This window comes from Synchiropus splendidus, chromosome 5 (assembly GCF_027744825.2).
Source record: "Synchiropus splendidus isolate RoL2022-P1 chromosome 5, RoL_Sspl_1.0, whole genome shotgun sequence".
Classification (NCBI taxonomy): domain Eukaryota; kingdom Metazoa; phylum Chordata; class Actinopteri; order Syngnathiformes; family Callionymidae; genus Synchiropus; species Synchiropus splendidus.
The window spans coordinates 17,117,268-17,144,867 of record NC_071338.1 but is presented as its reverse complement, the minus strand read 5'-3'; the positions used below and the strand labels follow the sequence as shown (position 1 = coordinate 17,144,867).

The window sequence follows — 27,600 nt, the reverse complement described above, 5'->3', positions numbered from 1 at the left end:
GACCAAAGCTGTATCGACTTCAAAGATGGACCTATAATATTGTTCAACCCTTTTCAAAGGCCATGCACCATTCCTTCTCAAACAAACCAGTTTCTGCAGCACTGATTTCATAAATTCCCACATTTAATTCATGCAACCAAATACTGTTTTGATGCAACTTAAGGTGTGCTGCTCCCCACCACTGTTTCATTTACTTTATCCAAGATCAATTATTCACTTAAACTTCTGAACTAAACTTCAACTTTAACATCAGATCGCAGCAAAGAACAATGGAAGAACTGTGTTTTTTGACAATTTTTTATTGAATTGAAAAATTTTAGTCGAACAAGCCGAATCCCATGTCGTCGTCCGACTCCTCCGACTCCTCTTTCTTCTCTTCCTTCTTCTCCTCTGTGTTGACAAAAAAACAAGACTCAATAAGAATACATAAAAAAAAAATCTCTTGAAAACAAAACTGTTTAAAAAGACAATAAGATGACACTGACCTGCGGCAGGGGCTGCGGCACCACCTGTGCTTGGGCCTCCGGAGCTGGCAACGGCGACAGCGCCACCTGCTGGCATGCTGGCCAATTTACTGTAACCTATGGAAAAAAAACCGAACGTGAATATATAATACAGGAACAGACGTGATAGAGCAGGCAGCAGGGCAACGGATGAGCACATTCAAGAGTGTTAAACCATTAAATACATGAGGTGGCTAATAAATGGCATCAACTATTGGTGAACTACTGCTTCTGGTTATTGAATAAGAATCTAAATTCTTATTTGACAAAAAAAGCCTCAACGTTGACCTGGCTGACTTGGTTCATATAATACACAACACATGAGCAAAAACAGGGGAAAAAAAGCATGTAGAATATGGTTCGGTTCAGGCAAACCACTCACTAATCTGCTATATACATGTCAATTTACCTGTAGCGATCACATCGCTCACATTCTTGCCCTTCAACTCAGAGATAACCTGGGGAAAAAAAGGTATGGTCTGTCAGTGGACACGTTCAGCATGTATTGTGGGCACTTGCAGACACACAGTCACAGCAGGACATCAAGTAGTTTCCAGCACCTTGTTGAGGCGAGTGTCATCGGCCTCAATGCCAACACTGCTGAGGATCTTCTTGATGTCAGCAGCTTCGGGGTTCTCATTGCCGCCGAGGGCAGCGAGCAGGTAAGCAGCCACGTAACGCATCCTGCAGAGGAATCCAAGAAAACTAAATGGTTTGTAGAGCATTACTGGAGACACCCGTTTCAAAGCTCTTTTAAAACACACATGGCTACTGTCCTTGTATTCATTAGGTCGCATACACGAATTAGAAAGTTTGTGTCAACTATTATAAACCAACATCTGGTCACTATCATGAGCAATTTAATTTATTTATAAAAAGTACATCCATGTCGCATGATAGAGGGTGGTTTTCTTCACGGGATAGCCGTTTGGTAGTCTTCTGAAGACATTGAAGTAGCGAAGGTTCACCCTAATGACAGACGGAGGATAGCCGTACTTCATGCCGATCATCTTGCAGAACTATGTTACCGATTAAAAAAATGAAGTACTCTTGAACAACACGCCATCCGCATCGACAGCGGTTTATTACCGACATGTGGCGGGGATCGTCAGAATGCTAAGTAGCAACAGCACTGCAAGTGATTTACGTTTTTTCCACACAATAATCATGACATTCAGGTCAATGGAGCACAGCACCGGACTTGCTGGTCATTCCAAAAACAAGCAGACGCATTTCGGGTCCGCACTAAGGGCATTTAATGGTCATAAAAAGGCACTCACTTGAGCGAAGCAAGAGAACGCGTATTCACCCGAGTTAGCACAGACAGAAAGGAAGTTGCGTCAGTAGGCTACTTCGGAAGACGCCGCTCTTTCTTCTTCGTTGAATAGGATGAAGAAGGCGACCCCTGGCGGACTGGAGCGGATATCAGCTTTTTAGTTTACGCCATATTTTATTCATTTTTTAATTTCGAGTGCGACGCCGAATGACTGATCATTTTCTAACAGCTATAATTATGCCTTACATTTAAATTTAGAGTAATTGATCGTCATTTAAAACATTAACATTATGAAAAAAAAATCAATATTATTTAAAATATGTCGTTTAAATAGAGTTTCTTTAATTTTCTTTTATTGCAATCTTAATGTTTATCACTGTGGATTTTAACATTTTAAGATCAATCCATGCTTCGCCTGAAACATCACGTTTGGCTTCAGATCCAGTTTGGCCTTCAGGTGCTCCTGCTGCTCATCTCAGTTTTTTCCCTCTCTTTTTGTTGCCAGATAGATGAAGTAGCTTCCTCACATGGATCCATCAAATGAGCCCTCACTGTGCGTCTGTTCTCAGCATTCAAGGTCACACGCACAGCCTGTCTTCTGGCAGTGGAGACCTCCGACATGGAGAGTAACTCAGGACGCCCCCCATTAACAAGTAACACAGCATCCTTCCTTCCTGTGAAGCGGTAAAGCAAAAGCCGTGTGACTATTTTCCAGGTTTGAAGTGATACAGTGCTGTGCATCCGTAGTGCTGATATTTGGAGATTGCTCTCACCCTTCCTGCTACATCTGCTTTGATCTTTCTTTAGCTCCGTTAGACATGAGAGATACTAATAAAGGAAGAAGACCTGCATTTGAGCAGTCGCACGTCAGCGTGAGAGCATGTCAGGTTTGTCAGAGAACATTCTGTTCCGCTGGTTCACTCTTGCGTCATTCTTTCAGCAGAACTTGACAGTAAAAAAAGAAAAAAAACGCAGTGTTTCGCCCCTGATATCAAATAGAGCTCCGGCTGTGAGTTGCTCTTGATGCTGACTTTATGTAACACATCCAGCCCTTCTGTCGACTCTTCTGCAGGCGGATACCTCCAGTGTGAGCATGGCACATATGTGGTTTACAATCAAAGAGCCAGAGATACGGCTCCAACTCTGTTATCTTATATAAGTAGTTAGGATCGGGCACCTAACTAAATGGGTCAGGGATTATAAATATTCACTGAGCGGTGTCTTATAAATATGTATGGTGTATCTTAGTCAACGGATGTAGGTAGCTGTTGATCATGCTTTGAATCGTGCTGATCATTTTGTTATTTATGAACTTTGAACTGGTAAATTCTGGATTTGCTGTATCTGCAGAGAAGAAATATTAATTATAATAATTATTAATTCTATATTTTTAAATGAAATAAGATCGCATCGTTCTTGTTTCTTATTTCTAATACACAGCCACATCGAGTCCATCCTCACCTCCTCCATCACCGTCAATCCAGACCAGAACCTCCCGTCACAGGAACAGCTTCTTCCCCTCGGCCGTCACACTGTTGAATTCGTGATCAGCCCTTGTTGTTCGTGGGTTATTTATTTATTAGTTGTTTCTGTTTATTTTATTTTGTTTTATTTTATTAATGCCAGCACTTTAATCCAAAACACTTTCCTAGTTGGTGGGATCCCCACTGACCATGGCAATAAAGTTGTTTCTGTTTCTTTGAAATGCTGCAGGCAAAAATACTTAATAAACCATGCTAGAAGTTGTCATATATGATGATGATCATGCACAACATCTCCTATGAAACCTTACAAATGCACTATGTTGGCATATGAATGTGGTCATGAAGCAATATTGCTCAGACCGATAAGTAAGGTGTAACCAGTATTATTTTATCTTAACTTTTGTGGCCTCCAAATTCAAGCTCATAAATGCTCATGTTCTGTTCAGGTGGACAAGCCAACATCCGGGTGAGTTGCAGTGAGACCGGGGAGGTGCTTCCACCAAAACAATTTAAATATTATACTGATCAAGATTCGACTTAAAACTGTGAGTGAAAAGGAAATGGACGCTGCCATGAACTAGAGACGTAATTATCATTCTATATAATAATAAAGTTAATAAAACTATAATTAAAAACAATCACATCGTGACATAGGAGTGGTGAACAAGAAGCAAAAACTCCAGTGGTTGTTTGGAGGAGCCAAGTCATCGAGGAGCAATGGGTCTAGTCACCTCCAACCTGGTGAGATGACCCATGTACTAGGAGCATAGCAAAAACAACCTGGAAAATCCGATATATTGGAGGTGTTATGGATGCTCAAAAGTGAACTCTGAGCCAAACTTTGTGGCTCTTTCTTTCCTATGACAGGCCGCTAGTGTCCTCATGACTGAAGACACCCAGTCAGCAGCCGCTCCCTCACATAAAGCCCAAAACTAAAGACACTTGAGCTGGAGCATTCGTTCCCAGCCTGGAATTGGTATCAGACTTGGATGAGCTGAGGCACTTCTCACCTGCTTCAGCTTCAGTATCATTCTTCCATTCAACTCCAGTCTGTGCCGCCACATTAGAGCCAACCCAATTATGGGTGTTGCAGTGAACACCGAAGCAAAAGGTTGTTTCAGTGAGCAACACATGATGACCGAACATCTATTGTCTATGACAAAAAAAAAAAAAAAAAACAATTTGACAAGCATTGTGTTTATTTATTTGCCTCTACTTGTTTCACTTCTACAACATTTGACATTCCACATCAATAAAAACAAAACCACAAACTAAACAACAAAGAATATAATACAACACAGGCTACTCAGGCTTAATCCTAAACCAGCTGACACTGGCAAGCGAGTTTCTCTGACATTATCAAAAATCGGCTTGGAAAAGATGTCTGTTCAAAAGGTCAGCAATGAGCGTGGACCTGGCATGATATGTCAGCGCCGTCTTCACTGAGAGACGAACTCTTGGAATTTTGCTTTCTTCTTTTTTTTTTTAGGAAAATTACTTAGAAAATATCAAATTAAACCATTATAAAAAAATACAATATTGATCACTCGCATATATCGACAAGAAAATGGATAGAAAAATCGAAGGGTGCTTGGAAAATTTCACGACACCATCTTTGACATTCAGTGGAGTGGTGTACAGTTGATGTCGCTGTGAGTGAGCTGAACATGTCAAATGAGAGAAGACATTCATTTAGAAGTGGGACACATTGACAAACAAATCTCCGTACATTTTTTAAAAAATGGAGCCCACTTTTGTCAATCAAAACATTGATACATGTCAAATATAGTAGAAAATAATGTGGGCTTTCACTAGGCTACACTATGGCTTTTGCTAATGTTAAAATCTCAGTTTTTCCACATAAATACAGATTTAAATGAATATTAATTGGTTTTAAAGACCATGAGCTCCTTGGGAAATCCTCAAACACCGTTATAAAACTACATGTTTTTATTGCTGCTCTTGCTTTCAATGCAATGCCAATTGTAGCCTTGCATTTTAAGGAATTTATTGAAAATGCTTCCAGGGTAAAAGGTCTACCCAAGAAAAGTTGACAGCAAAAAGTCGCGTCACATTCCAAAGTGTGGCTTGTGTTGCGTGTTAAATGAGACTAGTGCCGACCTCTGAACTAATAAACATCCGCCATGCGAGCCACCAGTTTTCCGCTTCAAGTAAGTCAATATAAAATATGGAACTTTGGATTTGAACAACTTCAACCAGATCACTTCGTATTGTGTTAACATATTCGATGGTTTACATTCTGCAGTAAGTGACCGTTGTTTTTAGTTTGAAAGAAAACTTGCATAGATGATCAAGATGCAATTAATGACAGGCTAGTGCTATTTGTGCTCTTACGTTCATGCAACATTGAAACAGTAAGATGTTGAGATTTACACATTCGGCTGCAGTGACAATTGTGCGGTAAGCAATTGAGGAGGTGAAAAACAGTTTTGACATTCCATTGGAAGGTTTGAGGATTTATTCACTTCTAAAAAACACTGACTCTGTATGTATGAACTGAGAGATACTGCTGCATTTTCAAAGGTTTACTGAAGTTGAATTGAGCTCTAAACGTTTTTGTTTTTATAATAAGAAATTTTAAATTGATTTTCAAGTTCGCTTTTCATTGCTGATATGTGTCTAGTAGTATGATAAAGACGCATACAACAGTAACAGAGACTACCATAATATAATGACCAGAATCAAAACAAGTCCTGAACCAAATAGTTTGAAGAAACAAAGGAAATAAATATGATTATTAAAAGATGACAGACACCATAAAAGAACCCCTGGAGAGTGAAGAGAGTGCACATAGCATACATTATTATGTCAACAGCCAATGGATTAGCAAGCAGTGAAAACTCGAAAAAAAAACGAAGGTCTTGCTCATTCTTGAATGCTGAAGGAAAAAAAAACAACTTCAAAGATGGAGTACATTCCTCGCTTCAGTCCAAACAAGTTGATGTCACACTGACTTCAGAGTTTCTGTCTGATTGTATTTTGCTGTGTTTCTGAGTGAACCCCGGGATTCAAAGACTCTAGTTCAACGTACGTGAGCATTTCAAATGGAATAATTTGTCATAGATTTATTAGCTCAGTGCACTGACTGTGAACCCAGTCAGAAGAACACTCCAGTAACGCACAGCTATGGATGGTTGGTGTTCGCCCTCAGGCACTTGCAGCGGCTATTAGAAAAGAAGTGAAAACATATTTTCGGTCCAACATTTCTGCTACTGATGTGATTTAAAAGCATCATTCAAACGGTCAATTTCACAATAATGCACATGTGAGCCATCTCAGCCACAATGGTTAGTGTTCTTCAGTTGCAGCACAGCAACAAGTCCAAATAAAATTGCTACGGTAGGAAGGAAGGAAGGAATCTGTGAGTGGCAACGAGAGCGAAACTCAGAAAAGTTTGCTCTGGTGAAAGGGAACGGAACAGATGGTCAGAGTGCTCGAGGACTGTGTACAGATATAGGATCTGGGACTCAACATGGAAAATATCTAGTTATAGTTGTTCTGTTGACGGCGCTTCGCCGACCTCATTTTCTCAAAACGTGACTCCATCTCCTCCAGGACTTTGGGTGTGTACCTCACTACCAGCTTCACCGTGCCTTGCGCTGCTTTCAGGAGTTCCACGGCTTTCTCGTGGTGCTCACCTTCCACGCTCTGGAGGGGGAAAAACAAAAATGCACTGTACACAAGCTTCATCTTCTGCTGAATTACAGGAACATTTCCGTCCGCCATCACTCCATCAACAAAGCCCTCAGCTGGATAGCGGGAAATAATGACCTCACTCTTTGACGGTGTCTCAGCATGAATGAAACTTGGCAGTGACTTTCAGATTAATACATCAACATGTCAGATTGGGACAAGCTGAGGATTAATGTGTTACTTTAGTTTGAGCATTCACGGCTCACGATGAGATTGGCCGATCACAATCTATGACTTATTGATCGCAGCATCCCTAGAAACAACTAAGTGAGTAAGTGTCAGATTTTATTTCACTGTATAGCCAACAACTGCACACTGCAAACACAAACTAACACAACAGTGATGCCCACTAATATGTGGACATTTTTTGGTTTCTGATTTATTTATTGGATTAAGGTTCATGATGGGAGTCTTTGATAGAGTGTTCACTGAATTCTCTCTGTGGCTGGGAACCAAACTGAAAACATGTCAGTAACATCTAATCCACAGTTGGTGATATCTGTGGATTCAAAGTAGAAGTATTTTGGTTGGAAGGAGTTTTTGGTGTCGTTACAATAGAGTCATCTAGAATCTAACTCACCGATGGTATATCTAACGAAATTCAGAGATAAACACACTCTGAACACCAATCTCAGATCAACTGATATTGTGCAGATGTAGCTCTCTCTCTCATTGAAGCTTACTGAACTTACCACTCCATTCACTGACAGTAGCTGATCACCTCTTTTCAGTCCACCCTGCCGGTCGGCAATGCCTCCTGGGATTATCCGTGAGATGTAAATGGGTGAGTTCTGCTCCTTCCCACCCATGATATTGAAACCGAGGCCTTCTTCTGTTTTGGGCAGCTCCACAACACGGGGGTGGGAATGTCCTTCACTTGCAGCGAAAGCGGCAACTGTAGCCTTCAAACAAAAGCGATTAAGTGAGCAAAAGAAGCAATGAAAAATAAAGCTTCTTGAAGAAAGTCTACAAATCAGTAGGCGATTTTAGTTGGATGTACCTTGGCCGTTGCATTGGCTCTGACCTCAGGAGTGCTGTTGATGTCCACAGTCTCGTACACATGCTCATAGACCTAAAAAAAGCCTCAGTCAATGCCCAGTATAGCACACTTGAATGTGGGGTTTCTGCTACATAGAAATAAATGTGTCGCACCGCCATGGCATAAACAAAAGCCACCATGCTTTCAATTGTATGTATGTTTTTTGTTTTATTGTAGTGCAAACGTAAACATGGTTTCCCATCTTTTTTTAATTCACTTCTCTGTTCTGTCAATGAACGTGAAACTTCAGATGTCCACCAGAAGTGGAACAGAGTGTTGTTTTTACATTAACTAGGCTGGTTCTGGATTGCCACATCAGGATGTTATGCTCCCCACAGTACTGAATTATAATGCCTTTGAATGGCAATAGTTTGCTCCGCATCTCTGGTCACTGAGTACCAATGCTGGTTGGGACATCCCAAAATAAAACTAACTCTTAGTCTCAGGAACCAGTATTGAGAGGGGCTGATTGGGCATTAGAAATAAAATCATGTGCCAATGCTTCTCTCTACCTCAAATTGACAAAATAAATGGTTACTTGAAGTGGAACAGAGGCAGAGAGGCATGGAGCATTGAATCTTACTAATCGTATAAAAACCCCCCACAAATAATAAATTTGTGTAAATTTGAGGTTTGTGTAATGGAAAACTTTTTTTTTCCAAAAATTTCAACAGTGAAACACCACTACATTAGACAGCCTTCCCCTCACAGGCCATTATCAGTATATACTGGTTCAATTTCAGAGATTTACAATAATAATAAAAACAACAGCGATAATAAAACTTCATTAACACAGTCACTATAGTGCTATACGGGCAAGAGGGAAACGTAAACTCAAAGAATCAAGTGTCTACACATGCACTTCATGAGAGACATGAAGTTGGTTGAATAACAAAGAGAGACAAGAAAGTCTTCCACAAAAAAAGTTTTTATAATAGGAGGTTCATGTGTGGTACCCTTGGTCCTCAGTCAGGAAGAGTCTAGGTGGCTATGTAACTGAAGGTAACAGGACTGAGGACTTTTATATATTGCAAGATTTTGGCTTTTATGCACAACTACGAACATAAACAACAGACCAACGAATGCAGAGTGAAACAAAAGATGATGAAAAAATGAAACAGGTCTTACTTCTCGGACTGCATTGCAGAATTCACTCTGTAGGACCCGTTGCAGCGCTTGCAGCTTCTGAGGAGGGACCTCGCCGGTTCTCTGGAGTTTATCCAGCAGTTCAATAGCACGGTTGATGTCTAAGAAGAGGAAGACCCATCTGTGTTAGACTGTTAGACTGTACACAGTACGCAGCAATTGTGCAGGCTGTCTAACTATCTTAACTAGTATCCAAAATCAGTGCATGGGAGTGGTGGTTTTCGCCGACACCATCATGGAGTTGCAAGTTTCTGAATAAAATAACATTTAGGAGACTCAGTATTCTTTAAATTAAAAAAAATGTTAAGATGTGGAGCACGTTCAGTACAGAGTTGCTCTTCAGATCACCAGCGTGTTGGGTGAGCCTCAACTTCCTTAGCAACCATGGTAACGTGGTGGTAATGTTGTCTTCTTTACATTAACAAATCACGTCTTCTAATCTTCTTGTCAGAACTAACGATCAAAACGACCCGACATAAATTCACAAGAATGTATGCAACGCATACTATATAGGCTGGTGTACAGTGTTTATGTGTTGTATGGGATTTCGTGCTGAATTCCAATATTGTCAAAATAAACAATCCAATATTGCCCCCCAAATCGTTACTCTTTTATATCCATTGGAGAAAAAGCCAGCATGTTAGATTCTGTTTAATAGCTCTGTGTATTCACAGGCCAAGCAGATTCAAAACGTCTGTATTCGCGTTAAACAAGGACAATATTTACATAATTCCCAGAGTTTCTAAATATGATTATAATAACTAAAACAACATTGTGTTTATACCTAAGCTAAAATCTGGTAGCTGTTAGTTTAGCCAGACCGAGGAGGCAGATTACTGAGCTAGTTAGTTAGCAAGTTAGGCAGGAATGCCGAATAGCACGTTGCTCCATTATTCAGACTATTCCTGGAAACCCGAACAGATCTCACTATGTCGATGCAATTGCGCGTATTACTGTATGGGGGGTTTAAAGGCAGCGTTCGAGCGCTTGTGTTTTGCTAACGCGAGCTAACCGTGGGTTAGCTTGAGCTAGCGGTTGAAGCTCACCTCTCTCCAGCCGCACAGGCTCTCCAAGCGCAGCCATCATTCCTCGATGCTCCAAATATAGAACAGGAAGATAAAGGTGCGTAATGACTAGACGCTCGCCAAATGAAACGAAATTAACCCAGTGGAGAGGGTCAATCCGAGGAGCAACGTTAGCGGACGGGCTAGCTGCAGTCGTGGTGCGTTCAAGGACTCCTCCCAAAGTGGATTATCGCACGTATTACACACCTCGTTCTTCATTAAAAACCATATTATATCGGGAGTTGAGACGTAAATGTGGACCGAATTCAGCAAAACAGGCTTGGTGGAATACTACTCTGTTCTTGCTTTTGCTTCTATGTTTTAATTCGTGTCTAATTTCTTCAGCTATTAATGGGCATCTGAAGTATATGGGATCGTTTAGAGGCTTAAAGAATAATAAAAATTAAGTATGGGATGCATCGATTGTATTGTATTGAATGATTCACAAAAAAGGATTACAACGGTCACTTTTTACTGGGCACTAATTCCTTCCTGAAGTTAAACAAATAAGTAAAATGTAATTTATTATTTTATATTTTAATTTTATAATATTTATATATTATTAAATATTGTTTTCAAAAAACAACAATCACTTAAGCGATTGCTGTGCAGGAATCATTCTTACCTGTGTCGGTAGGAAGTCGAAAGCCCACATAAGATGAGTGATTTAGTTGGTTTCGATGCAAAAAAACGCAGTCGAATGACACGCTGAATTTCAGGGAGGTGTGTTTTGATTATCTGGCTTTCCGCGGGTTGTTATCTTCAACCACAGTGAAATTGTATGTTATTCGAGAAGATTTATGCACATGAATGATTGATGGTCACCGAAGACAACACACCCCACTTCTGTCACTGCTGAAACAAAAGTCAGTGTTCCTTATTAATTTATCAAGTGAGCAACTGGTGAAGGGGGTTTCTGGTGGTGCAGCCTTGTTCAACAGAAATAGCTTCAGGCTCCGGCTTGATATTCACTCCGCAGCTTGGATATTGTTAAAAATGCTTGTTGAAAGTTTGATTCATTGTGTCTGTATGAAGAGGATTGGATTGCGTTCAGACTTGCAGGCTGAATTTCTGTCTTAAGGTGGAATTTTTCCCTCTTTGTTTGGCTGCAGTGACGAAAAGTTTATGGGCCATGGCATTAAATCCCGGTAAATCTAGTCCATGACAACAGATTATTTGGGAATCACTGTGCACATTAATCTTAAATCACACAGACTCTGTTTTGGACCTGACTTCACAGCCATTAGCAGCTACTCACAGTGACTTTGCGTTCTTCTGGGGGGTCCAAGGAAATCCAAGGAGCATTTTGGTTGTGATTTCATGCATCTCATTGGCACCGCTTCAAAATTCCGGTTCCACTGTGGTTTGAAGGTCAGACTTACCTTCAAGTGGAGGATGTGTTGTAACACAAATGGCTCAGACCTAGCGGTTGGTCCCATTGTTTTTCTTTATTTGCCGCAGCTTCCTCTAAACAAATCCTTTTGATAGTGCTTGATCACATGAAAGCGAGAAAAGGTCTGTGCCATCATGACTTGGAAATTCCTTCTGTTTTCTTCATCACTGTTGAGTTATAACCTGTAGAAAGCATGTGAGAGTTGAGCAAACCAAATATCAGGTCGGATCCGAGCGACTGCAGCTGCATATGAAGGCCGGATGATTGTGCTTTTGTCCAAGATTAAATGATGGGATTAGCATGCACCAATCCAACGTTGGGTGTATATTGTCAGTGTACACAAATGTATGAGCGGATGGATTCATCGCTGTCATCGCTGCTTCATATGCCCTTGTGGCCTAGATGTACTAGTCCTCACTTGCATGAGCGGGCGCTGTGCTTGTAATGTGTTTTCATGTCTGGGAAATGTTCCATGTGAGGCTGGATTCTGTCTTTGAACACCTGCGTGTGAGTACGCCATTCCCTCCTCAAAATAAACAAGAACCTTTTTTTTTCTTTTTCTTTTTTTTAAGGTCCATAACTGCAAGAGACATTTTTCCATCTTATTGACCCAAATGTATGAGTGTTTTAGCAACAATCAATCTATCAAGCATTTTGGATCACTAGCCTCGACTTGGCCTCGATGGTTCAGCGGTAGATGTGTGAAATCGGGTCTTTGACTCTTCAATAAAGCTGTCTGCCCCCAAATAGGTTGTTGAAACTTTATCAACATTGAATTAGTTTTTTTTTCAGTTGCCTATAATCATTTTTATTTCTTCAAATATTTTCAGTTTAATATTGCAAACAACTTCACAACATACAAAATCAAGAATATTAACCCAACATATATGTAAATATATATACTGTGTACTGTCCACAGTATACAGTATAAATATATACTTAAATATTCTTAAATATATCTTTTCTTCTGGTGGGGATAAAAAAATAAACAGCAAAGCTTTGACAACAGCACCTTGACATATTATGTATTCCAACATTACCTTAGGAAGTTTTGAACAGTAAACAGATAAATTTGTCGTTTTTTTCCGCTAAGTACGGAATGTTTCTTTCTTTTTTTTTTTTTCTTTTTTGGTCAGCATTTCCAGAAAGTGTAGAATTTTTCAATTCACAATTGAAGCAGCATGCAAGCTTTTGACGATGGAAGTGTCCTCTGTCATCTTTCCTTGCCGTGGTTGTTGTTGTTTTTTTCCCCTCTCTCTTCCTTCATCTCCAAATTTCTTGGCAACATAAACAAATCACAAGGTCTTGAGAAATGTGATATAGTAATTTAAACTGGGCGCAAATGACTGATCAGATTTTTTTTAATTGTTTACAAGGTCATGAATATGTTCAATAAATAGACTGTAATATCACTTTTACTGTATAAACTTCATCTTTTTTTACATGCAGTCCATAAAATTTTCATCTGACGGAATAATTTACCCTGTTATGTATATATACAAATAGATATTTTCTCTTTATTCTCTTTTTTAAACTCTTCAATAAAATCTATACATTTTATACACTATCTCCCTCTTTTAATGGTCAATGTGCATACACAGGAAGTGTCTATCCTTATAAACCGCCAGCCAATCTTCTTTTTGCTATCCATGGTAAGCGCTCGCACGTAGGACTGGGTTGTCCTGCATTGAGAATTATAATGCCGCTTGTCAATTCCTCTGCAGCCCTCCTTCGTGTACCCCATGGGGTTACATTTGGTCTCATAAAAGTATTGCTTCAGTTGGCCGTTGGGGACAGGGACCTTCTCCATGACGGTGACCGTCTGCCCAGACATGTCAATCGCTGTCTTTTTGTCCACAGCAGTCACCCACTGGCTAATACTGTCACACACGCTGAGCTCTCCGCGGCGCGAGGGGTCAGAGTGTCGTCGCACCCTCATGGACATGTTAGCAGCATCCAGATAGTTTTTGTATTCCTCCAGCAGAAAGAGTAAGGGGGGCTCCAAAGGCACTTGGTTGCTGATCATCACTCGTGAGTCGTACAGGTCCACATCCTTGGTCTCCGTGGCGACCGCAGATGATGGACCCCCACCTCCCTGGCTCTTATCAGCCCCATGTCCCAGCTGTGCCGCCTCTCCCTCCACTTCCAGGAGCTCCTCTATCACCTGCTCAAAGGTGTCTGTCAGCGAAGGCAATTCCCCGCGCTGACCTAGCCCGCCACCGCTCTGTGGAGTCCCGTGGCCTCTGGTGGCCGTCGCAGCAGCGCCCAAGTAGCCTTCCGTCCGATGGCCCCTCATGCCTGGGGCGTCTCTCAGGGGCATAGCTCTCATGCAACTGAAGTATGAAATAACCATAGCAAGGAACAGGATGGTCATCACTCTTCTAACCTGGTGGAACTAGAGAAGCACAGACAGACAAAGGGGGAGAGAGAAGCAGAGCATTAGTTACAAGTTCTACCTTTTCCTTCATGTATCATTTACTGTCGGAGCCTCTTGTGTGTTTCCCCCTGTCTGTTTGGAACCGGCGCTCTTTGGAATGATCACAAAATATCGTCCTGTCTTGTTATCACAATGTTTGGAAACTGTGATCATGCTCTCCCAATGTGAGGTCTGGCTTTTATTTGCTGGCAATAAATCACAAAAGCTGCTCTGAGCACCGCTGAGATCTGTTATTACCAGAGATACAACTGATATTTATCGCTGCGTTTATCTCTTGGACTGCATTGTGTTTGTCTGGTGTTTGCAGGGATTTGTTGTTTGAAGATGACGCGACTGAATCTTGTGTAAAACAGCTCATTAGTTATCACCTTCATGTATCTTCATCAGTGACGGCAATGGTTGTGTGTGTGTTTACATCATGAGATCATTAACATGTCATTTGTCTAAAATGCAGGAGGGCCATTTACGATAGTAAGAATTCAGCAGGGTGAACTAGAACTAAGATACAGACCAAAATGTGTACCATAATGTACTTTTTCTTTGAGACTTGGAGCAGAGCTACGCCAGTCAAACATACTGGTGAAAAGTCAATGCTGTTGACAAGAGCTTCAAGCCACTGATGGACTCAAAGGGAGGTTGACAAAAACAAGTGTAAGTTGCATGCCGTGTTTGGCCAAGGGAACATGTAATGCCACAGCTTGTGTGAGGATCTGTGTTTATTTTGTTGTGTTGACCGAGTTGTTCCAAGCCACACTGTCATGAATGGGAGGCAGCGAGAGGACAGTGTTTGTTTTTGGGAGGTGGATGATGAAAGCAGTGCAGGATGCACTAACAGGATGTCACAAGAACACAGAATGACACACCATCAGCTCTGTCATCCCTTGGAGAAACTGCAAAGTTCCTTTCAATATTCAAGCAAAGTCAGAGGGGCGGTCGAACCCGTCTCTTACCTTTGAAGACCTACGGCAATTTACTGAATTAGTGGAGAGCCAGCATCCAGCGATTTAAGAGCAAAACGGAAATCTGGATCTTGCTTTCCACAGGGGCTCATTTAAAAATAGCCTGGTTGAGGCTTTGACTGCACTTTGCATGTCCCAGTCTGATCCAGCAAACACCCGCCCGCCTCGGCACGGAGCGACGACAGTAGGCAGGAGCAACCCCACCTTAAAAGCCTTTGTTTCATTCTTAATTGGTATCTGGGGCCATGGCTGCAATTAACCGACACCACGGCGACGGCCATAGAGATATCTGCTCAATAAATAGACATGCAGGGACTCTCACAGTCTCTATTCAGAATATCACATCCTTCTTCTTAATGAGCCACTCATTCCCTCAGCTCAGTGACGCGCTCCCCCTGTGTGTTGAGTGTGTGTTTGTAAGAGAGGGCATAGGGAGGGGTCGGCTTGCGTCTGTGTGTTGGTGTGGATGGAGGGGGGTGTTTTTTTTTTTTTTTACCTCAGCCACTAAACAACACTGCAGCCATTGCAAGACATGATACAATGAGTCTGACTTATCATCTTCTCAGTCCGCCCGTGCGCATCCCATTTCCCCTCACGCTCACGTTACAGTGATTTTTTTTTTTGTCTTTCTGAAATTTCCCAGAATGGAACATCATGTAGGTTTATGGGAATGAGGCCAGTCACGAGCTTTACGTGTAGGATGCATTTAGGCTGATATCATCAGCCCCGAGCTCAAATGGTTCCACTTCCACGCGAAGGAAATGACGGAAGAGGGCTGATTACTGTTAGGCGTCAAACTTCATGCTGGAAATGGTGCAGACGGAGTGCTGCATCTTCCGTAACCGACCACAGGGGTAATATTGCAGTAGCAGGGGGTGGAGAGAGCGCTGGCGTCATTTCACAGCATAACAACCAGAGATGACGTCTCTTCCAGGTCTCCATAGGGGAGGAGAGTGGAGGGGAGGAGGTTGCTGGGGGTAATGCCACTCAACTGTGTGCAATTGCGTGCCAGTCCCCCGGGCATCCGCACGACGGGAACAACAGATGATTTTATTTCTATCTTTGTGATTTCCTGTTCGCATCAGGACAATCAATATGGCTTATGTTCTCAATCAACATCCTGTTAAAAAGCAATAAAGCCAATGATTCATTTAATTGCTGTGGGACCGGCTGAGGATCTCTTGCTTATATCTGCAGAAGCACAAATGTGACAACTGATTGGTTTATACACCCGGTAAAGCTCGGGTTTTTACGAGCGGCGCCGGAGTTTGGCGAGAATGAGGAGGCACACTGGAAGTTAACACAACAAGGGTGAATAATGGTTCCACGACGGAGCAGTTTGGGCACTATATCAAACGTCAGGCGTGTGTGTTCCGACACACGGGTTGAAATTAGGATTCTTCCCCAGGACAGAGCTGAAGTCCTGCCTGTGAGTCAGATTCAACATGATCTGCACCATGAGACAATGGTTCCCTCATCTCAAGCCTGTTCTCCTCTGACCTTCAACAAAGTTAGATATTCCTCTCTTCCACACCCCTGAGATGTTTGTGACTCAGGATCCCAGTGAATATGTAATTTCCGACAGTCACGTCACCCGTCAGGTAGATCACATTTCTGTCCCATTCTGATGTACTATTAATGCTTGAAACTGTCAAATTGCGACAGGACGATGCCATGCCATTGGATGTTTGCACCGACTTGAGTCCAGCAGGTGTGCCTGATCAAGCCCTGTATATCAGATAACACACAAAAAGTGTCATCCACTGCGGAGGCATCAATGTTGAGAGTGGCTTTATGAGCACAAGAGCTAATGAATTCTCTTTCAAAGCTGAGCACTGAGCTAATATCACAGAGTGGAAGGACATAAAGCTGCAATAACCACTTGTCAAACATGCTTTTATTCATGGAAACACACACCGCGCGTGAAACACCGGGGACAATGAGAGCGATTGAGAGTTTGGCTTTGACGTCTCTAGATGACCACCTGTTCATCTGCTGCAGGATATGTAACTTACCCTCACTTTTATTCTGTCTGCCAACTGGGGATTACTGTGATAAATGCCTCCTTTGACAGATGTTGAAAAGTTTGTTCTCTTAAAGGATGAAAGGGGCTGCAGCGCAGAGTAAGAAAAAAAGAAAAAGCGGGCAATGTTTGACAGATTCAGCACACCTTATGGTGTTCCCGGTGAAAAGTACCATCAGAGAGGTGAGGCGAAGGAGAAAACCAAAAGTCTGATCTCACACACGGACCTCTATCTTTGTTCACTTCCTTATTAACAGACTGGAGAAACTATCCAGGGACATGTTTGGTCATGTTGCACAGCACTGCATCTGGAAATATTCTCAGATATGACCACGTTATACAAATGTAGAGGACAGCTCATGCCAAGATATAAAACCAACATTAGAAGTATCAAGAAACGGGGACAGGATTTTGATTTTGACTCATTGAGGGTGCTGAACACTGCTGGGAAAATAATTTCACTCAACTGCACTAGATGTAAAATAAAAATGAGCATTTTCTAGAGGATTTGTGAGTAAAAAAACAAAAGCAAGAACCGATAGGTGGGAGGCTGCTATTCTCTGAAGCGTGCACTAGATGGCGTGTGAGACCGTGCCATTATATGAACATATCGGTTTGTCGTCGTGATAGAGAGGTGAGAGATAAATAGACAGACTACTACGTTAGAATCCCAAGTCTGAAAGTTGCTGGCTACATCATCCAGGACTAACTCTTGGCTGCACAAGTATCAGATATGCGCGCAAATGTTCCACCATTCAATAAAGAGGCTTTACTTGGAATCGCGTTCTGCGTCTGGCCACTTGATTTTCTCACTCATTTGACAGGCGCACACAACATAGCTGGGCGTTTAGCGCTCAGGTTTCCTATAAAGTCTTAATGAGTTCATCCAAGTTTCCCCCCTTGCTAGAAAAAAACGTATACAACCCGAAGAAAGGTTTTGGCTTTTATAGCTCGAGGGATGATCAGGAAGTTTCCTGGGTGGCTGAAGAATGTCCAAGTTGGAAGAGCAGCAGCATTTTTGTGAATACGCAAAGGTGTCACCGTGGCTCCAGTGGAAACCCAATCAACATAATAACGCCGTTTTTTATTAATGACCTGCAGGATAAGGTTACACACATCTCATCTCCGGCGCGCGCGACTTCACCTCTCTATAACCTAAAACGGTACAACAAAGTGGAACGTACCTTTCGCTGCCCAGTCGTAAAAACAGACCATTCAACAGGACAGTGTCATCTGGGATGTTCTGGTCAACTCCCCGAGTGATTGAGCGGTTATTTCCCTTCCTGACTCTCCCGATATCTCTTCAGCTTTGGAGCAAATAGATTAAATTATTGATGGTGGAAATTGCACGGCTGAGGTAATGCACTCCCATGGCTGCGCGGCTCCTCTGGCGATTGTCTGAAACTCAACTTGTCGCATGGTTTTTCAGCGGCGCGGCGGCAGCAGGATGAGAGCGAGAGTGAGAGCGAGAGCGAGCGAGAGCTCTGGAGCTGGAATGAGGATCCCTGTGCAAGAAGTGTAACTTTACTACACAATGACGCTGCAACATGTGACCTGCCGCTGGCTGACTGGTCGCCGCTGTTTAAACAGCCCCGAGGCGGAACTATTAATGCGTCTCCAGTGCGCATTGTGCGCTCTTGTTTGTCCGCCTACCTACCGCGCATCCGCACCAGCACGTCTGCGGATATTTAAAGCCCCAGCCAAGCCGCTGTGCTTCCGTATTCCTGCTCACGGAGGCCAGATACATTTTTTTTTATTATTTATTTTTGGGTGGTTTTGCGTAATAGCGTGTCTCCCTCCCTAAGTCGTGATACATCGTGTGCCTTTTTGGAGATGACCTATTTATGTAAATTTAGATATTAAAGCATCCACACACATTCAATCGCCTTAAAACAGCAACAACAGACATTTATGAAAATGGGTTGTTTTCAATCATTTGACGTAGATGAGGATCAGCTATATCTTTTTTAATAACAATGGAAATATAGTTGTTTGTTTGATATACACTATAAATTATACCATTATATGCCCCAATTTCTATACAATCGCATTGACATATAATCGTTCAATCAAACAACGGTGTTCGTGGCACATCTAGGCAAGTAAACAATCATCACAATGTAGGACCTGAATCATTTTGGAAGCCATTTTCACAAGACGGACTGGTTCTCATATTTTCATGAGTTAGATTTGAGCCAGATGGGTAAACAAATGAGAGATTTAGATTTTGAGCTGGCACACTTTCTCATTGATAATGAATGCATTTACCCATTTAATCTTTTTTATTATTATTTTAAAATAAAGTGTGATATATACCACCCTCGCTCTCACCCCCTGCTCCTCTACAGATGATGTCGCCAGATGTGAACATGCGTGCGACAAGTGAAATTTTATTAGCGGCTATACAGTCAAATGGAATCCGAGAGGCTTTAGAGGAGTCTTTAAAGGTCTTGGTTCTGAGGAGGATGCATAGGTTTGGCCATCATTACAGGAGCTGCGTGCGTGTCTGCTCCCACCTGCTTAATGAGTCACTCCCACCTCCAACTCACCCGTGGGGATGAGGGGAGGGGAGGAGGGGGGCCTTGCCGAGATAGATTTAGCCCTCCCCGTTTTCTCAGGGGGGTGGGTGTATGTGAAAGGGGGGTAGGGGTGGTGGTGGTGGTGGTGGTGGAGGGGGGGTCTGGATGATAAAGAGTTGCATCAGCAATCACTGAGCGACACATGCTGCCGCTGACAGGGGAAAAAAAAGACGCACCGGAGACGGATGCAATTCATAAAAAAAGAAAACATCACATATTGTCTCATTAGAGGACCCCAAAACAACAGCACGGGCTCTTTTTTTATTTGTGCAAATGCAGCACAAGTGGAGGCGCTTATGAAGTATTTTTGGCTCCCTCTCCCTATCTCTCTTGCTCGCCCGTGTGCGCGTGCGCGTGATTTTATGAATGAAAGTTTGAGGCTCTGCAGCTGGTCAGCACTAAAACAGGGAAGCTGACAGACACAAGGGAGGATCTCGCATTTTCTGGGCTGCTCTAATAGCACAAAGGGAAAACTGCATCATCAGGAATCATCCTGATGAAAAAAAAGATTCTATCACGAGTGTTTATTATAATTTATGTGCAGGGAAGTAGCAGTAGTGATTGTTTAAAAGGGAGATATATGTATAAGTAGTCGTCTAAAACAAGCTATTTTGTTTCCCCGGGCAGACCTGAGCGTGCAGGAGCCAGACACAAGGCAGCAGCAGCAGCAGCAGCATCTGACTTGTCTAACGTTTCAAGTGTTCAGTTGCAGAGTGGTGCTGCTGAAAAAAGATCCACTCACTCAGAACAAATTACGCGTCAGGAAGTAGAGATGGCATTTGGGTGAAATTGGCAGTTTCTACATTTGGAAACGTTTAAAAAAAGAGGTGAAACTGCCTCCATCCTTGGGAGGAAAACACGTTAATTCAGGAAACATTGTGCATGAGGTGGGATGACGTCAAACGACCAGAGAGGGCTGATTGGAGAGAGAAGACGGCTGGTAAACAGGTAAACTGGGCCCTTATAGATTCGAGAGACGCACGCGCATTCGGGTACCTACGCGCGCGCGCACACACACATTGCTATACAGATGTGGCTGCAGATAACAAAATCAATGCTCTGAGCATGCGCGTTGCTGCTTCCCTATGAATCATCAAGCAATATAGAACAACAAACAACTAGCAACGGAAAGTCAGAAGAATCCATCAGCTACGACCAAGACACGTCCAAAGCCGATCCAGACAGGCATTATCGATAATATCATCCACCCTGCAGTGGGCCAACAGTGTAAACATCTCTGTATCAACAGCACGCGGCCGTGGGTCGTCAGGAAAAAAGGAGCCCAATTACGCGCGCGAGGATCCACAGTGACGTGGCGGTCGCTGACGCTCCTTGTTGGAACTTGTTTAAACAAGCCTGTTAATTGGACGAATTCGATGACGATGAGGATGGTGAAGGTGGAGGTGAAGGTGGTGACTAAAGCAGCCGCGGCAGCAGACTGGGCGGTGGGGCGACGCATTTTTATCACTCGCAGGCTGCTCGACTCTCGCATCTTAACATTCCGTGACGTGGAGAAATCCTCCACCCAAATATGAGCATCAGAAACAGGCAGAATCAGCATCATTACTTTCTGCAGCAAAAGGCCAGAAAAAAAAATGAAATTAAAAAGACTACTTTCCGGTTTATTTTTCTCCGATTTGGGACTTGATAATAAAAGATTTTAGGGACTAAACCACCAGGTTTTGACGCCCGCCCCAACTCTGCAGAGCTGAGAAGCACAGAGACGGAGGAGTGAAGGGGAGGAGGGGGGATTCTCGGTATAGACAACGCACGCGCAGACGCACGCACGCAGTGACGAGTGCATGCGGACGCGCGCCCGCACACTCGCACACAGAGCCATTTATGGAGTGATCCGCTGACGTACATTGCAGAAAAGTGCTATAAAAAAACCTTCATACATACAAAGTGTGTCGTGCCACCCCACAGACCCCTCCTCATCCGCCTCCGCTCATCCCTCCACCCAACACGCCCACGCCATAATCCCACGTCTCACCAGATATATCAAAATATCCATTCTTATCAGGAATAAAAACAATATTAGAATAAAAAAAAACACAAAAATGACGCGCAGGTTAGAAATTAAATTTCGCTGACAATAATTGATCACGGTCGGTTCTATGAGGAATTTAGATGAAATGAAACAGATGAGGTTTTATTTTGACGACTGGAAATACGAAGCTCACATATAGCATCGAATGTAAAACGAAAATGTTTGGTATTTGAACGGTTTGGAACGGCGAAAAAAATGCAGTGAATATCAGGACTGCTGGTGGGCGTCGGGGGGGCTTTTCTCGTCTCTTGCAGTTGTTTCACCAGCAATCTTGGGATGAGAGGAGGAATGCAGAGAGGAAATAGACCAAATCCATCGCTTCCTATTTTTTAAATCCTCTAGGAATGAATACAAGATGTTCCGGGAGGCTATTTTTAGCGCGATGATGGTGTAAATCAGATTACATTCCCTCAAAACCGCTCGCGAGGCACGAATGTGAACATTTTTATCTTTTCATCACACATCTGTCAGAGGCTGCGCTTTGACCACGCCCATAGTTGGTGTAAAATTCACACGGAATATCAGTCGCAGCTCGTGCAAAAATAATAACCACTTCACAACGGCGATTATGACGGAATTATTATGCTTATTGTTATGATTTTAACTTCTACCCCGCAGCCTGCGGGTCGACACACGGACAAAAAGAGGGGGAGGGGGAGGCGATGAGGGGAGGAGGGTAGCAGGTGAAGTGAAAAGCACCTTATGAATGAAACCGTGGAGCGGTCGTAGTAAAACACAAGTGATTTGATGGCGATGACGGGGAGGGGGCGAGGGGAGAGGAAGGGTATGGAGGGGGGGTAAAAAAAAAAAGAGTATCGGGCTATTTTGGTCGATGACAAGAAAAAAGAAAGGAAAAGAAAAAATAAACAAACCCGACTGTTTGATGACAAATCATGCAGCAGTCCGATGGAAAAATAAAAATAAAAATAGACGCGAGCCGTGATGTGCGGAAGAAATAAGAAGCATCGCATCCCATCGTGCAGGTGGAACACTGCAGCGTCGTTTTAGTCCCATATTGGGAGCATGATTAGGCACAACGCAACCATTACGCAAATTGTGTTGCAGCAGGATGTGATGGGAAACTCGGGGGGGAAAAACGCCTTTAAATGAAACAAAAAATCGCACGAAGGAGCTGTACTGCACCGGAGAGTGGTGCTGAGGTGGAAGTTTATTTCAAATAGATAACGGTAAAAAAAGAAAAAGTCAAGAGGCGACCGGAGGAAGAAATAACCAAGAGAGAATGAAAGGCAGACACGGCGGATGAGGATCCCTTACCTTTTTTTAAAAGAGCTGTCAACCACTGGTTAGATCTCCACGACCAACACTTGCATGTCCCAAAGTTTAACGCAGTGTGTGGGGGGGCTTTCTTATCGGGGAGGGGGGTTACCCTTATTGTTGAAAAACACCAGACGCCTCTAACTTTCGCTATATTAAAAGCTCCCTTTCCAGCTTCTAAAAGTTGAAAACAGTCCCAGGTTTTGCAAAAAAAAAGGGGGGGTGCGGGGGGAGGCGGGGGGGTTGGGGAGGAAAAAGAACTAGAAAGAGCGTCCACTCGCTGATTCAGTCCATGCACGACTCCGGTGCCTCTGTCCAACGTTCTGAAAGCGTAACGTGGAGCGAGAATATAAGCCACAGACTTATCTTTTCAGCTCCGAGAGCCCACTCCACGCTGCCTTCCCTTTCTTTTTTCTTCTTTAAAACAACTCTACCGCTGCTTCCCCGCGTCTTTGTCACGTGTATTTCTCCCCTCTTGCCAAACCAGTCTTGTTAATATTTGATCACATGTTGGCCGGACATGTCACCAATGGTTATCTCTATATTTAAACAAAGCAGAGGGTGATCAAGATGCCCCTTATAAGTGTCACATGTTGCTCCTCTTAAGTGGAAAAAAAGAAAGGCATGCATAAATGATAAGAGCCAGAATTGCGCGCAGACACAAAGCAATCATTCCTTACCTCTCTCTCACTGTACCGGCATAATCCTGAGCCCACAAAAAGCCTGACAATCTTTTTTTTTGCTCCCCTCGCAAGCTTTGTCAACAGCAGACACGGGTGTCCATACTGACTTTGTCAAGTAGCTACATGAGTCCAACCCTTCCAGCAATGCAGAGCAAACAGCAAGCACGACTATTTACTGCTAATGTGCGCTCACTGCCTCTGTGTGTGTGTGTGTGAGTGTGCGTGCGTGCGTGCGTGAGAGCGTGTGTATTGTCTTTTGATATTATAGCTGCTTACCATGTTTCCCCTACGCTGTCCTGGATATAGAAGTGTCTTAATATCCACTCACTCCAACAGATGCTGGAAGGTAATGTGTCTTGTTTGAAGTCATCATATGAAGTTGTGCTTGCTCAGTAGATCGCCCACCACTTCGCTGACTTGTGAATCTAATAACCCTTTGCAATATCGCCGTGCTTAAACTCCAAAAAAGAGGGAAAAAAAGGAAGACCAAAAAAAGCCTCGGTGGCTTCTGGTAAAAACAAATTTCAAGACGCTTGACGTGTCCGCAGGAGCAGCGCGTGGTGATGTATGTAACACCCTTGCCCGGACATCGCCATCAGGGGTCTTACGTGAGTGAAATAAGCCTCTGCAATCCAAGTTTATTATGATCTAGCTCTCCCTCACTCGCCGACTCTAACCTTTAAAAGCCGCCAAACACCTCGACACCATTCGGTGCTCCCTATTACGCACTGATTTTCACCCCTTCGAACAACGAACTTCCAAAAAACTTGTTGCTGCCTTTATACTTACGCTCTTAAAATCCTTCGGGTCCAGGGTATTGAGAACTTAAACCTCCACAATCGGACTTATCCCCCCTCCAGTCGTGAATATCTTGAAGTTCAACAGGCGAAATCTGTTTTCAGTAAAATTCCATCAGTTGTACTGCCAACACTCAGCCATCTGATTGTTATGCAGTGACGAGGCGCTGCGCTTGCAAGTGAAGCCCCAAATGTACTAAGTAACATGAGTAATAGGTGATATTTGTCTGAAACGGTGCCAGCATCCAAAAACTTTCAGGGCTCTCTCCGGGAAAGCGTCTTTTTTTGCGTTATAAATGTCTATTTGGACAGAATTGGTGGGAATCACACCGCATGGGTGTTGCGTTAGTGGAATCCGTGGGTGTCTGGGAAAGACAATAGCAACAATCTGACAAATACTTGAACTTTTTTTCCACTCACAAACACACAAAAACAATGAAGAAAGACGGTTTTATGTAACTGGATGCCACTCAGACCCTTATCTCCGCATCTGAGTCACCACAGGAAACATTTAAAATAAACACTTTCGCCCTCTGAAGATGAAGTCACTTTAATGGGTAGACTTATTAAACGTGTGACGACATGACGTATCTCTTTAAATAAATTACGATTACGAGCAAGATTTGTCATAAATGTAGTTTGGCAAAAATAATTCTGATGATACTAATGTTGAACGAGTATTAAGCAGTATGAATAACAACAATACTTTGACAACCAGACAGCAGTTTTAGTGTGGGTTTCCATGAATGAACTGATGAACATTGTAATAGTAATAATAGTTATAGTAACAACAAATAAATTAACATGTATGCAGAAGGCTTTCGGAGCTAACCACAGCTGGAATGTGACGTCCAAATGTTTAAGTCACCTGTGAATCACCTTTATATTTCCCACAGGTGATAGTACACAATGACACAGCAGAAGTAAATAATCAGTACTCAAGATTTAGTGGATTTCCTATAAAGTGTGTGGTGAGATTAGATAGTTTTCAGTTTACAGCTTCCCAGAACGGCATTAATGAAGTGAATCAAACATATCCATGACACAGACACATTACACATATCTACACCCTTGGTGATGTTTGATACACTTCTTTTCTTGGTTTCCTGCTGGTCAACACTGAGTAATTCCCACATGACACCAGAAAGGTCCAAAAAAATAAAATAAATTAATCTTAATGCATTAACTTACATGTAAATAGTGTGAATTTCAAGTTCAAACGAACCAATGGCATCGATATCCTGTTGAAGCCTCACTTGCTGTGGATGCAGAACAGCAGAATGTACAACAGAGTGAGAGCAAATTCAAAAATCATCCAAATATTTATTCTCAATTCCTCATAATAAATAGTGGACCGCTCGGCTCACGTCGCGGAATCATCATTGACACAAAGATCACACAGTCTCAACTTGAATGTTGGCGAACATTTCTTTGTCAAAGACACAAGATGGCATAATCTGATAAAACTAGACTTATAATGTTCTTTTTTTAGATGACATTTCTTGTGTTCATGAAGCAGACATGCAACAGGTACAGAGGGAGCGGCGCTCGGCTTATTATTCCTCTGTCTAAATGTGGCACTCATTATGATGCTCGTAAAAGTCAGTGACGTGAAGAAATCAAATGGGAGAAAGAAAGGTGGCATGTATTAGCCACATAAGGGAGATGATTATTTCACCTGTGGGCTGATGAAACCACTGTCGAACGCATGTGTCCCGTCAGCGCCTACCACCATTATCCTACTCGTGCTTCTTGACGTGGTAACTTGACTTGCTCCTACTTGTGATGTTGTTAACACTTCCTCTGCTCCCACAGCTTTTTCACAGACTCTGGTACTGACTCATGCTTGTCCCTTTCTCCACTATCCATGCCCTCCTCTTCACCACAGAATTTTATGGCAGAGTTTGAGGTCACAGATCAATTGTTTCACCCCCCGGTTTCATATATAAATCCTCCTAACTGTGTTGTCAAGTTGAATATGTGCCGGTAGGTGGGAGGCTCACCAACAGGCAGCTCTGTGGGATCGAGATGGAGAAAAAAGAGCACAGATTGAAGCTAATAATTGGAAAGAAAGTTGGATTTACTGTGGAGATATAAACTTCAAGGTGGGATTAAGGAGCTGCCATTAAATTCTTAGTTTACTTGCAAAACAATCATGAGAGATGGGTTTGTCCAGGGACCTCCTTCCTGTCAGATATGAACAGAACACCTCATCGGGGAGGCATCCCGACCCAAGTCACCAACCATCTTCAGACGTGGAGATGCTCTACTTTGAATCTCCCCTGGATGCCCATGCTCTCCTCCTAATCTATTTGAATGTGTCCAGCCATCATGTCGCAAGGCAACTTGTTCTGTCGGTCTCCATCCAAACCTAGCAAGTAAGAGCAGGGCGTAATGCTCAATTGAGGGCTTTGTCTTTTGGTACACCGCTTTTTCTCCAACAACCCACTAACTTCTGTCACTGTCTTGGGTGAAAAATGACACCAGTACAGTGGGAAAGTGGCAAAAAACAAGAAAAAGGCTGGGAGATTCAATTGGAATATCATACAGTTTTGAAATATTTTAAATTTAGCAAGCTCTGATAAGGCGGTCACGGGTGTCAGACGAAGCGATGGTCAGGCCAGCTACATGGTTGTTGCCTGACAGACAACTCATCTCTATCCACCACTTCATCTAACTGAAATAGGAAGACCATGAAAGCTCGGGGAGAACTTGCAGACTCAACGACGGAACCTCTCTTTAAATCAGTGGATGTATGAGCCTGACGCTGCTCAGTGAAGTTTGAGTCACATGTGGAGGTTGAGGCAGCTTCTACAACATTAATGAGAGCTTGACTAACATCCTCTTGCCATGTGGGTCAAGGGAACATCCCAGCACAGAACCTTTCTGATCAGTCTTTTCATTCTACCGTTTACAGCCGCTGTCATGCTACAGACAGGAGGGTGAGAAGCTGCTGCACACAATAAAAGGGGGTCAAAGTGTCCTTCTAAGGCAAAAACTAGTGTAGACTAGAGTATTAAGGATGGTCGTTTCACAACGTGACAGTAGAGTTTGATCTTGATTTGTCAGCAGTTCAGTGTCTTAAAAATATGTCAGGAGAACTAAGATTTCAACAGTGTAAAATGCAGCTGCATTTTTTGTTTTAGGATTTATAGAACATGCTGGTCACATAGAAAAG

General features: G+C 42.8%; 3 protein-coding genes across 8 annotated transcripts in view; all 3 read right to left on the bottom strand.

Annotated features, from left to right (window-relative positions):
• Positions 1-281: 281 nt before the first annotated feature.
• On the bottom strand, positions 282-1,876 carry LOC128758667 (60S acidic ribosomal protein P2-like). Its single transcript, XM_053864854.1, has 5 exons — positions 1,784-1,876; positions 1,064-1,187; positions 913-961; positions 486-581; positions 282-390 (listed from the first exon to the last, which is right to left on the bottom strand). The coding sequence occupies exons 2-5, from the start codon at positions 1,184-1,186 to the stop codon at positions 317-319; spliced, it is 342 nt and encodes a 113-aa protein (XP_053720829.1). The 5' UTR covers position 1,187; positions 1,784-1,876; the 3' UTR covers positions 282-316.
• Positions 1,877-4,455: 2,579 nt separating this feature from the next.
• Positions 4,456-10,434, bottom strand: lin7c (lin-7 homolog C (C. elegans)). Its single transcript, XM_053864708.1, has 5 exons — positions 10,209-10,434; positions 9,145-9,263; positions 7,978-8,049; positions 7,670-7,879; positions 4,456-6,932 (listed from the first exon to the last, which is right to left on the bottom strand). Exons 1-5 carry the CDS (start codon positions 10,246-10,248, stop codon positions 6,768-6,770), a joined length of 606 nt encoding a protein of 201 aa, XP_053720683.1. The 5' UTR covers positions 10,249-10,434; the 3' UTR covers positions 4,456-6,767.
• A 446-nt stretch (positions 10,435-10,880) lies between these two features.
• Positions 10,881-27,600, bottom strand: part of bdnf (brain-derived neurotrophic factor) — a 42,120-nt gene continuing 25,400 nt past the window's right edge. For 2 of the 6 annotated variants that reach the window (XM_053864703.1, XM_053864704.1), the window contains exon 4: positions 10,881-14,014. In XM_053864703.1, coding sequence (XP_053720678.1) covers positions 13,184-13,993 — 810 coding nt within the window. In that variant the 5' untranslated portion in view covers positions 13,994-14,014 and the 3' untranslated portion in view covers positions 10,881-13,183. Of the gene's footprint in view, positions 14,015-18,222; positions 18,805-22,942; positions 23,472-23,622; positions 23,762-24,414; positions 24,438-27,600 lie in introns of those variants that run through there. The other 4 variants (XM_053864707.1, XM_053864705.1, XM_053864706.1 and 1 more) reach the window with 4 other exon arrangements.

What these genes read in the sequence shown, in the direction of transcription:
- LOC128758667 (XM_053864854.1), bottom strand. Translation starts at nt 1,186, where the DNA reads ATGCGTTACGTGGCTGCTTACCTGCTCGCTGCCCTCGGCGGCAATGAG. An exon ending in GAGCGATGTGATCGCTACAG is followed by an intron (nt 582 to 912) that starts GTAAATTGACAT and finishes TTTTTTCCATAG; the next exon opens with GTTACAGTAAATTGGCCAGC. An exon ending in TGCCGCAGCCCCTGCCGCAG is followed by an intron (nt 391 to 485) that starts GTCAGTGTCATC and finishes TTGTCAACACAG; the next exon opens with AGGAGAAGAAGGAAGAGAAG.
- lin7c (XM_053864708.1), bottom strand. Translation starts at nt 10,248, where the DNA reads ATGATGGCTGCGCTTGGAGAGCCTGTGCGGCTGGAGAGAG. An exon ending in GAGCCAATGCAACGGCCAAG is followed by an intron (nt 7,880 to 7,977) that starts GTACATCCAACT and finishes TTTTGTTTGAAG; the next exon opens with GCTACAGTTGCCGCTTTCGC. An exon ending in TACTGTCAGTGAATGGAGTG is followed by an intron (nt 6,933 to 7,669) that starts GTAAGTTCAGTA and finishes TTCCCCCTCCAG; the next exon opens with AGCGTGGAAGGTGAGCACCA.